The 12,361-nt window shown below is 46.5% G+C and overlaps 1 protein-coding gene across 2 annotated transcripts in view; it reads left to right on the top strand.

Moving 5' to 3' along the window:
• The first annotated feature begins 918 nt into the window (after positions 1-918).
• Positions 919-12,361, top strand: part of LOC121554908 (thrombospondin-2-like) — a 46,917-nt gene continuing 35,474 nt past the window's right edge. For both annotated transcript variants that reach the window (XM_041868729.2, XM_041868647.2), the window contains exons 1-4: positions 919-1,307; positions 1,875-1,943; positions 3,331-3,890; positions 4,632-4,716. In XM_041868729.2, the coding sequence (XP_041724663.1) occupies positions 1,880-1,943; positions 3,331-3,890; positions 4,632-4,716 (709 nt within the window). In that variant the 5' untranslated portion in view covers positions 919-1,307; positions 1,875-1,879. The remainder of the gene's footprint in view (positions 1,308-1,874; positions 1,944-3,330; positions 3,891-4,631; positions 4,717-12,361) is intronic.

Raw genomic sequence — 12,361 nt, 5'->3', positions numbered from 1 at the left:
ATTCAATTCTCTGGCAACCGCTCTGGTGGACATTCCTGCAGTCAGAATGCCAATTGCACGCTCCCTCAAAACTTGAGACATCTGTGGCAGTGGGTTTTGTGACAAAACTGCACATTTTAAAGTGGCCTTTTATTGTCCCCATCACAAGGTGCACCTGTGTAATGATCATGCTGTTTAATTATCTTATTGATATGCCACACCTGTCAGGTGGATGTATTATCTTGGCAAAGGAGAAATGCTCACTAACAGGGATGTAAACAAATTTGTGCACAACATTTGTGAGAAATAAGCTTTTTGTGTGTATGGACACTTTCTGGGATTTTTTATTTCAGCTCATGAAACATGAGACCAACACTTTACATGTTGCGTTTATATTTTTGTTCAGTGTGATTTTCCTTCAATTCGCAAGAGGCTGAATCTATTTCACCATAGAAAGCATCTGAAAGAGGCAAACAATGCCCCTCTGTCTTAGTATCTGTAGCCCATGTATCTGATGCTGTCTGGACAAAAATAATATGACTTCTAATACTGATAGTCTTTTTGGCCAGACAGCATCAGATACACGGGCTACACATATTAAGACAGAGGGCCGCTGTTTCGCTCACTCAGATGCTTTCTCTGGTGAGATTGATGAGTCTTGCTGTCGGTGCAAGTCTTGGTCAAAATGATCAATATATTCAGAGACGACCTATCAGATCTCAGAATTTCTGGGGAGGCCACTGGGGTGGCTAATCAGAATTCAGGGGGGCCTGGACACACCACTGCTCCCAGAACTAAAAGCCAGTGCAAGCCTCACATCCCACCTCGCTATCACGTTCTCTCCAACAATAACTCCTCCCCGAAACCCGATTCCGTTGTGACTTCGGTAATGAAGTGGGCTTGATAGAGAGGTTGGATTGAGGAACGAGAGAGCGCGAGGGAGGGGGTCATGGGGCCTGTAACTGCCGCTTTAAACAGATACAAGCAAATTACGCTATCAGAACGGAATTGTGTAATTCAGCCTTAGAAATCGGTTACAAACATTTCATACTTAAACTTGACTGACAGGGTCGTAGGGAGGAGTATATAGGAGGGAGGGAGACTGGTGCCTAAGCCACTATCGCTCGAGTCCTCCCTGCATAATGTTGATCTAGTGAAGTAAACCAAGCGGACTTTACATTTTACGCACCGGGTTATAGGGGTTGTAGGAGTTATTCCGTTTTCATTACACTATTCATATTTATCAGAATAATATATTTGTTATTACCTTCTTTTTTATTATTGGATATCTAACGGATTTTTTCAAAGGGAATTTGCATTTTCACCCGGTAAGTTGTTACATTCCAATGTGTATGGGGATTTTTTTTGCATTTTCAAAAACAATCAGCAATGTTGCCATAATTTTCAAGTTTACTGCTAGTCAGAATAATTTAGTTAAAGAATGTAGCACACTTATATTTTGTTATGTGATTAATTCGTTTTGGTAAACGTTATGCATTTTAAGAAATTGTTTTAGAAGTAGTGTATATATTTTTTTCCCAATAGCCTATAGCAGCCCACATATACTGTATGTGCACGTTGTAAGGTGAGTAATTGTTGTATCTTCGTCGATACATCTGTGTTACTTTTGGAGACAGTTAGTCTACTTTACAGCGTTGCTATTGTTGAAGCAGATCTGTGGATTTGACATGATGCACTTGTAATGGCATGACTGAGAACTTCAGTATTCACAGTTGCAATTAACTTGGTGTCGCTTTATGACAGCTGAGCAGAGGGTGAATAAAAAATAGATAGCCTAGAAAGATTTTACAATTTTACTTATGAGATAGTCATTACAATCCTGATAAAGTTAACAACTTTCAGTTTGCGGTTTCCCTGTCTCTTGTGTTTTGAAGGAGATATGATACTCAGAAGTCTCAACTTGCTGCCGATTTTTTTACTTTGCTCTTCAGCACTACCTCAAGGTAAATCAACTTATGCGTAAAGTTTATACGACTTTTCATCATCATTGTCATAACCTCAATGCCATTTCATTTTTATTGTTTAATAATTGTGATGTAGGTTTCATACTAACTAGATTAAAAAAATGAATCATGACTGAATATGATGCTGTCACTTTTGCTTGTGCATAAAAGCATACCCCGTTAAGTTATAGCCAGGGCTCTCCAACCCCGTTCCTGGATAGCTACAGATCTGTAGGTTTTAACTCCGACCCTGTTCCCGGAGAGCTACCGTTCTGTAGGTTTTAACTCCAACCCTGTTCCTGGAGAGCTACCGTTCTGTAGGTTTTAACTCCAACCCTGTTCCTGGAGAGCTACCGTTCTGTAGGTTTTAACTCCAACCCTGTTCCTGGAGAGCTACCCTCCTGTAGGTTTTAACTCAAACCCTGTTCCTGGAGAGCTACCGTTCTGTAGGTTTTAACTCCAACCCTGTTCCCGGAGAGCTACCGTTCTGTAGGTTTTAACTCAAACCCTGTTCCCGGAGAGCTACCGTCCTGTAGGTTTTAACTCCAACCCTGTTCCTGGAGAGCTACCGTTCTGTAGGTTTTAACTCCAACCCTGTTCCTGGAGAGCTACCGTCCTGTAGGTTTTAACTCAAACCCTGTTCCTGGAGAGCTACCGTTCTGTAGGTTTTAACTCCAACCCTGTTCCTGGAGAGCTACCGTTCTGTAGGTTTTTTAGCTCGAACACTAATCTAGCGCACCTGATTCTAATAATTAGATGGTTAATAAACTGAATCAGGTTAGTTACAACTGGGGTTGGAACAAAAACCTACAGGAGAGTTGCTCTCCAGGACAGCCAGGTCACCCATGATACAAGTCAGTATTCGACATCCATCCATGTCTGAGGACGTCGGGAGATGATGTGGAAACCACCCACTAGGGGCGCTGTTACCTTCAAGTAGGTTTCGGTTTTCCAGGGTGTTGCAGAAGGGGATGGCAGACGGGTGTAAGCGTCGTTCTCTGATTCTAAAGTTTGCAAGTTTGAATCCAGCGATAGAAAGTTGTTTTTGAGATTTTTGTTTTAAGCCTATCCCAAACCTTAACCATTTGGATTTCGGTGTTAATACGCTAACCTTAAAAATTCATAATTAATACCTAAACTTAGCCTTAAACACTTTGAAATGTGAGGTTTGCAACAACTTCGAAATTTGATGATTGAGAATCATGGATGAACGTCTGATGTGAGACTGTGAGAGCTAGTTGCAGCAGGAACAGGGTTGGAGAGCCCTGCTATAGACATAGTTATAATCACTTGGTCAGATTTTCTTAGAATGCATTGCTGTTTCATCAAGCTAATTGGCTGTACACATTCTCCTCTCCCTATCTATCCCCTGTGTGACTGATTGAAGATGGCGAGGTCACGTTGGATGACGACACGACGTTTGACCTGTTTGATATTAGCGGAATCACACGCAAGACAATGGGCGCCAAGCAATTCCGCGGCCAAGACACTGACAATCCGGCTTACCGCTTCATCCGCTTCGACCATTTGCCCTCAGTGAGCGCGCCCGTGCTCAAACAGATGCTTCAGCAAATCCAGAACAACGAGGGCTTCGTGTTTGTGGCCAGCATGCGCCAGGACCGCAGCTCGCGGGGAACCCTCATCGCCTTGGAAGGCGCCAACGGCCAGCGGCAGTTTGAAATAGTCTCCAACGGCCGCGCCAACACGCTGGACCTTGTCTACTGGGTGGACGGCTCCCAAAATGTCGTCTCCTTCGAGGATGTTGACCTGTCCGACTCGCAGTGGAAGAATATCACACTTCATGTTCATGGCGAAAATGCAAATCTGTTTGTGGGCTGCAGTCTCATCGACAGCTTCATCTTGGATGAGCCGTTCTATGAGCACCTGCAGGCGGAGGGGAGCCGAATGTTCGTAGCCAAGGGATCCATTCGTGAAAACCACTTCAGGGTAAGAATTAGTCTTGTGGAATATACCTATATTATAGTGTTCAACTGAAACTGTTCCCAGCAGTAAAAAAAACAAACTTTCCGACTGTGATTTTTGGTATTTGTATAAGGGAGAAACTTCAATTTTCCTTCTGCACTTTATTACTTTTGTGGTCTTCTGTAGGGTGTTTCTTTGTTAAAAATAAAAGCCCTACTACACCACTTCCAAAAGTCCTAGCCTACTCTTAGTCTTAGTCATAATAAAGCTTTAAGAAATTAAGAAACCATCTAGCAATTACAAAGAAGTAAATCATATGATTATGAGAGAACATTTTTATGGACAGATTACACGGACCTTTGTGGTTTTACCTGAGCCTGTCATTTATAACTTGTAGGTGCACTTCACGGGACACGGCTCCAAGCTTAATGTAGAACACCAATGGTCCTCCCTTTAAGGAGAGTTTAAGGGTTCAACAAGGAGGTAGACCAATAAATGTGACATGAAGTGCATCCAAAATGGAACCCCATTCTCTCTACAGTGTGCTACTTCTGTCCAGAAAAGTAGTGCACCAGAAATAGGGAATAGGACACCATTTCAGATCTTGCCCCTTAAGTCATTTTGAGTCTAATGTTAGCCAGTAAGAATAACTCATTCTGTATTTGTTTACTTGACATACTAGCTCAAGGTAAGTGAATAGTAAAGAAGTTGTTCCTAGCTGCTAGTTCAATGTGACACATAACAGCCTCTTGTCTTGTCAAGCAGGGGTTACTGCAGAACGTTCGCTTCTTGTTCGACACATCCATGGATGACATTCTTAGGAACAAGGGCTGTGAAGTCACTAAGCCAGGTAAGAGACAGTTGGATTTTGGCTAACGTTACTGTACTGGTCGTTTTCATTAGGCACCAAATGGAGAAAAAAAAAACAGTTTGAAACAAGGAGGGACTACCTGGACTTATCCATTGAGAGACATTTGTTTTCGTTAAACAGGAAAGGACTACCTGGACTTGTCCAATGATAAAGGCTCATTTGATAATGTTTTCTGTTGCGTGCCCTAAGAACATGCCCCTGTAGTTTAGATAGACTGAGTCTTACCAATAGGGGGCGATATGATATGTAGGCTGAAAGATATTTCAAGGACATCATCTCAAAGACCGTCTGATATCGTACTGTATTGTGTTACAGCAACTGTCCTTTATTAATCTATTCTCAAACCGGTGTGTGCTGTACAGCCAACTGTTATGGCCTTTGTCATCCCAAGTTTGGCACCATAGAATGATCATAGAAATGGTCAAGACAACACAACAGATCTGGGACCAAGCTGGTCCTTTTTGGGGCTCTGTGGTGTTGTTATCATGCTCTGAAAAGTCTGATGACGTGACCTCAACTCGTCCTTCCCGACCTGCTTTAAACTCCCCTTTAAGCCCCATCCAACACAGATGTGACTGAACAATCCATCCTGCTACCTCACAGTGTGCATCCTAAATGGCACCCTATTTCCTATTTAGGACACTTCTTTGGTCAAAAGTAGAACACTACATAGGGAATCAGCTGGAATAGGGTGCCATTTGAGACGCAGCCACAGTCACATGCAACCTCTTACAGCTCTGGGGATCTGCATTTCGTTTAGATAAAACCATATAAGATTTCCCCAACAGACCCAACCACTTAAAAATATGGAGTTCTTCCTTGAATCGATTGTGTCTGGTTCTATGTTTTTTTTCAGTCTTTCATTTTAGTGGGTCATAGAAAGCTTGCAGATCTGAAATGTGGAGATATCTGACAGTATTACATCACGTTAATGGAAACCACTGTGTCAGTGTGGTGGCGTGAGGTCAACGTGTGTGTGTGTGTGTGTGTGTGTGTGTGTGCGCGCGCGCTGCGGTCAACAAACAAAAGGAGATACAGACGCTTACATTTGTTTCCATTGGCACTGGACTGGCTGGGTAATGATGGGGGAGGAAATAGAAGGGTAATGATGGGGGAGGAAATATAAGGTTAATGATGGGGGAGGAAATAGAAGGGTAATGATGGGGGAGGCAAACAGAAGGGTAATGATGGGGGAGGAAATAGAAGGGTAATGATGGGGGAGGAAATAGAAGGGTAATGATGGCGGATGAAATAGAAGGGTAATGATGGGGGAGGAAATAGAAGGGTAATTATGGCGGATGAAATAGAAGGGTAATGATGGGGGAGGAAATAGAAGGGTAATGATGGCGGATGAAATAGAAGGGTAATGATGGGGGAGGAAATAGAAGGGTAATGATGGGGGAGGAAATAGAAGGGTAATGATGGGGGAGGAAATAGAAGGGTAATGATGGCGGATGAAATAGAAGGGTAATGATGGGGGAGGAAATAGAAGGGTAATTATGGCGGATGAAATAGAAGGGTAATGATGGGGGAGGAAATAGAAGGGTAATGATGGCGGAGGAAATAGAAGGGTAATGATGGGGGAGGAAATAGAAGGGTAATGATGGGGGAGGAAATAGAAGGGTAATGATTGGGGAGGAAATAGAAGGGTAATGATGGGGGAGGCAAACAGAAGGGTAATGATGGGGAAGGAAGATATAAGGGTAATGATGGGGAGGAAATAGAAGGGTAATGATAGGGGAGGCAAACAGAAGGGTAATGATGGGGGAGGAAAATATAAGGGTTATGATGGGGGAGGAAATAGAAGGGTAATGATGGGGGAGGCAAACAGAAGGGTAATGATGGGGGAGGAAATATAAGGTTAATGATGGGGGAGGAAATATAAGGTTAATGATGGGGGAGGAAATAGAAGGGTAATGATGGGGGAGGAAATATAAGGGTAATGATGGGGGAGGAAATAGAAGGGTAATGATGGGGGAGGCAAACAGAAGAGAAAGCCAAATGCTATGCTGGAAGTAGTAGGGACTGGGAGTCGCCACTTTCCCTCATGAACACACACAGGATATTAGCCTCTCTGCTGCTGAAGCTGGGCATGGGGCCCTGTAATCCTCAGTAGGGTCTTCTGAGAAGGTCCAGAAAACCCAGAGTGTGTATGTGTGTGTGTGTGTGTGTGTGTGTGTGCGTGCGTGCGTGCGTGCATCTGCATTTTTGTGGGTGTGTGTATGTGTGTGTCTGTTTGTGGCTTGTAGCGCCACTGTTGACACAAGTGTGTTTCCATTCTAGGTGAGTGAGCAGATTTTATGTTTGACAAATGTCACCAAGGCTTCCCAGTCACTGGAAAAAGCCTAGATGTTCCTACCAGCCAAGGTCTGACCCTGGCTGGAAAGTAGGGAAAGAGGAGAGGAAAGAGGAGAGGAAAGAGGGGAGGAAAGAGGAGAGGAGAGGAAAGAGGAGAGGAAGGAGGAGAGGAAAGAGGGAAGGAATGAGGAGAGGAAGGAGGAGAGGAAAGAGGGGAGGAAAGAGGAGAGGAAAGAGGAGGAGAGGAAAGAGGAGAGGAGAGGGAAGAAGAGAGGAGAGGAAAGAAGAGAGGAAAGAAGAGAGGAGAGGAAAGAGGAGATGAAAGAGGAAAGAGGAGAGGAAAGGAGAGAGGAGAGGAAAGAGGAGAGGAGAGGAGAGGAGTCATGAATCAACCAGATCCACAGACACACACACACACACACACACACACACACACACGCACACACATAGCAACAGCTGGAAACACATTTGGAAGATTTGAGTCCACCAGACTTTATGGGGGAAAGGAAGTAAAACATCTTTGTCCAATTTGGTCGCAGTGGGACATCTTGTGGTTAAACAGGGCCAGCCTGACTTGGACCAAGCCTGATTTACAGCCCCTAACCACCCATTCATCTCTATCCATTTACATGGCTGACCCAGAATCAACTGCTACACATGTCTAGTGGCACACACAGGTGCACATAGGCCTGCACACACATGCACACACACACACACGCACACACACACACACACATACACACACACACTCACCCGGCTGGAGATGCTGCGTTCCTCAGGCCTTTCCTCACCAGGACCCCCAATCTGACACACCAGTCTGTGGCCACTCATCAATATAATGTTCTATCTAGTTTATCATGTTTAAGCAGCACTATTGTTAAGCAGATGTATGTTATAACAATGGACAGTTTATAATGTGGTCTGTCACTTGTAGTGAGACCTTTGTGATCCATTAAATACACAGGATCATATAAAAGATCAATCCTGCAGAGCGATTGTAAACTGTAGGGACTGTTGACGCAATAGAAAGATAACCAATGGTCATAACAAAAGCATTATCTGTGGCCATGATACAGTGGTCATAACAAAAGCATTATCTGTGGCCATGATACAGTGGTCATAACAAAAGCATTATCTTTGGCTATTATACAATGGTCATAACAAAAGCATTATCTTTGGCTATGATACACTGGTCATAAAAAAGTATTATCATTGGCTATGATACAATGGTCATAACAAAAGCATTATCTGTGGCCAGTATATAATGGTCATAACAAAAGCATTATCTTTGGCTATGATACAAACAAAGCATCCAACAAATAGAGCAGAAAAACCTAGCCTGGTCCCAGGTCTGTTTGTGCTGTCCTGCCAACTCCTATGGTCATTTGGATTGTTAACAACCATAAGTGTTGGCAAGATAGCACAGACAGACCTGACCATAGGAGTTGGCATGACAGCACAGACAGACATGACCATAGGAGTTGGCATGACAGCACAGACAGACATGACCATAGGAGTTGGCAAGACAGCACAGACAGATCTGGCACCAGGCTAGGTTTCTCCCCTTCATGTGTTGGATGTTTTCCACCCCATCCTGACCTTGCCTGTGGCTGGTCCACTACAAACTCTACTAGAGGAGAAAAGCTGGCAGTGAACCTAGCTCAGTGTCAGTGTGTTGGACATGACCAGGCTGAGTGTCAGTGTGTTGGACATGACCAGGCTCAGTGTCAGTGTGTTGGACATGACCAGGCTCAGTGTCAGTGTGTTGGACATGACCAGGCTCAGTGTCAGTGTGTTGGACATGACCAGGCTGAGTGTCAGTGTGTTGGACATGACCAGGCTGAGTGTCAGTGTGTTGGACATGACCAGGCTCAGTGTCAGTGTGTTGGACATGACCAGGCTGAGTGTCAGTGTGTTGGACATGACCAGGCTGAGTGTCAGTGTGTTGGACATGACCAGGCTCAGTGTCAGTGTGTTGGACATGACCAGGCTGAGTGTCAGTGTGTTGGACATGACCAGGCTGAGTGTCAGTGTGTTGGACATGACCAGGCTGAGTGTCAGTGTGTTGGACATGACCAGGCTCAGTGTCAGTGTGTTGGACATGACCAGGCTGAGTGTCAGTGTGTTGGACATGACCAGGCTGAGTGTCAGTGTGTTGGACATGACCAGGCTCAGTGTCAGTGTGTTGGACATGACCAGGCTGAGTGTCAGTGTGTTGGACATGACCAGGCTCAGTGTCAGTGTGTTGGACATGACCAGGCTGAGTGTCAGTGTGTTGGACATGACCAGGCTGAGTGTCAGTGTGTTGGACATGACCAGGCTCAGTGTCAGTGTGTTGGACATGACCAGGCTGAGTGTCAGTGTGTTGGACATGACCAGGCTCAGTGTCAGTGTGTTGGACATGACCAGGCTCAGTGTCAGTGTGTTGGACATGACCAGGCTCAGTGTCAGTGTGTTGGACATGACCAGGCTCAGTGTCAGTGTGTTGGACATGACCAGGCTGAGTGTCAGTGTGTTGGACATGACCAGGCTGAGTGTCAGTGTGTTGGACATGACCAGGCTGAGTGTCAGTGTGTTGGACATGACCAGGCTCAGTGTCAGTGTGTTGGACATGACCAGGCTGAGTGTCAGTGTGTTGGACATGACCAGGCTGAGTGTCAGTGTGTTGGACATGACCAGGCTCAGTGTCAGTGTGTTGGACATGACCAGGCTGAGTGTCAGTGTGTTGGACATGACCAGGCTCAGTGTCAGTGTGTTGGACATGACCAGGCTGAGTGTCAGTGTGTTGGACATGACCAGGCTCAGTGTCAGTGTGTTGGACATGACCAGGCTCAGTGTCAGTGTGTTGGACATGACCAGGCTGAGTGTCAGTGTGTTGGACATGACCAGGCTGAGTGTCAGTGTCTTGGACATGACCAGGCTCAGTGTCAGTGTGTTGGACATGACCAGGCTGAGTGTCAGTGTGTTGGACATGACCAGGCTGAGTGTCAGTGTGTTGGACATGACCAGGCTGAGTGTCAGTGTGTTGGACATGACCAGGCTCAGTGTCAGTGTGTTGGACATGACCAGGCTGAGTGTCAGTGTGTTGGACATGACCAGGCTGAGTGTCAGTGTGTTGGACATGACCAGGCTCAGTGTCAGTGTGTTGGACATGACCAGGCTGAGTGTCAGTGTGTTGGACATGACCAGGCTCAGTGTCAGTGTGTTGGACATGACCAGGCTGAGTGTCAGTGTGTTGGACATGACCAGGCTCAGTGTCAGTGTGTTGGACATGACCAGGCTCAGTGTCAGTGTGTTGGACATGACCAGGCTGAGTGTCAGTGTGTTGGACATGACCAGGCTGAGTGTCAGTGTCTTGGACATGACCAGGCTCAGTGTCAGTGTGTTGGACATGACCAGGCTGAGTGTCAGTGTGTTGGACATGACCAGGCTCAGTGTCAGTGTGTTGGACATGACCAGGCTGAGTGTCAGTGTGTTGGACATGACCAGGCTCAGTGTCAGTGTGTTGGACATGACCAGGCTGAGTGTCAGTGTGTTGGACATGACCAGGCTGAGTGTCAGTGTGTTGGACATGACCAGGCTGAGTGTCAGTGTGTTGGACATGACCAGGCTCAGTGTCAGTGTGTTGGACATGACCAGGCTGAGTGTCAGTGTGTTGGACATGACCAGGCTCAGTGTCAGTGTGTTGGACATGACCAGGCTGAGTGTCAGTGTGTTGGACATGACCAGGCTGAGTGTCAGTGTGTTGGACATGACCAGGCTGAGTGTCAGTGTGTTGGACATGACCAGGCTCAGTGTCAGTGTGTTGGACATGACCAGGCTGAGTGTCAGTGTGTTGGACATGACCAGGCTGAGTGTCAGTGTGTTGGACATGACCAGGCTCAGTGTCAGTGTGTTGGACATGACCAGGCTGAGTGTCAGTGTGTTGGACATGACCAGGCTCAGTGTCAGTGTGTTGGACATGACCAGGCTGAGTGTCAGTGTGTTGGACATGACCAGGCTCAGTGTCAGTGTGTTGGACATGACCAGGCTGAGTGTCAGTGTTGGACATGACCAGGCTGAGTGTCAGTGTGTTGGACATGACCAGGCTGAGTGTCAGTGTTGGACATGACCAGGCTGATTGTCAGTGTGTTGGACATGACCAGGCTCAGTGTCAGTGTGTTGGACATGACCAGGCTGAGTGTCAGTGTGTTGGACATGACCAGGCTGAGTGTCAGTGTGTTGGACATGACCAGGCTGATTGTCAGTGTTGGACATGACCAGGCTGATTGTCAGTGTGTTGGACATGACCAGGCTCAGTGTCAGTGTGTTGGACATGACCAGGCTGAGTGTCAGTGTCAATGTGTTGGACATGACCAGGCTGATTGTCAGTGTGTTGGACATGACCAGGCTCAGTGTCAGTGTGTTGGACATGACCAGGCTGAGTGTCAGTGTGTTGGACATGACCAGGCTGAGTGTCAGTGTGTTGGACATGACCAGGCTGAGTGTCAGTGTGTTGGACATGACCAGGCTGAGTGTCAGTGTGTTGGACATGACCAGGCTGAGTGTCAGTGTGTTGGACATGACCAGGCTCAGTGTCAGTGTGTTGGACATGACCAGGCTCAGTGTCAGTGTGTTGGACATGACCAGGCTGAGTGTCAGTGTGTTGGACATGACCAGGCTGAGTGTCAGTGTGTTGGACATGACCAGGCTGAGTGTCAGTGTGTTGGACATGACCAGGCTCAGTGTCAGTGTGTTGGACATGACCAGGCTGAGTGTCAGTGTGTTGGACATGACCAGGCTCAGTGTCAGTGTGTTGGACATGACCAGGCTGAGTGTCAGTGTGTTGGACATGACCAGGCTCAGTGTCAGTGTGTTGGACATGACCAGGCTGAGTGTCAGTGTTGGACATGACCAGGCTGAGTGTCAGTGTGTTGGACATGACCAGGCTGAGTGTCAGTGTTGGACATGACCAGGCTGATTGTCAGTGTGTTGGACATGACCAGGCTCAGTGTCAGTGTGTTGGACATGACCAGGCTGAGTGTCAGTGTGTTGGACATGACCAGGCTGAGTGTCAGTGTGTTGGACATGACCAGGCTGATTGTCAGTGTTGGACATGACCAGGCTGATTGTCAGTGTGTTGGACATGACCAGGCTCAGTATCAGTGTGTTGGACATGACCAGGCTGAGTGTCAGTGTCAGTGTGTTGGACATGACCAGGCTGATTGTCAGTGTGTTGGACATGACCAGGCTCAGTGTCAGTGTGTTGGACATGACCAGGCTGAGTTTCAGTGTGTTGGACATGACCAGGCTCAGTGTCAGTGTGTTGGACATGACCAGGCTGAGT

This window comes from Coregonus clupeaformis, chromosome 1 (assembly GCF_020615455.1).
Source record: "Coregonus clupeaformis isolate EN_2021a chromosome 1, ASM2061545v1, whole genome shotgun sequence".
NCBI lineage: Eukaryota > Metazoa > Chordata > Actinopteri > Salmoniformes > Salmonidae > Coregonus > Coregonus clupeaformis.
Note: the sequence above shows the minus strand (reverse complement) of the source record. Positions and strands in the feature narration are given on the sequence as shown.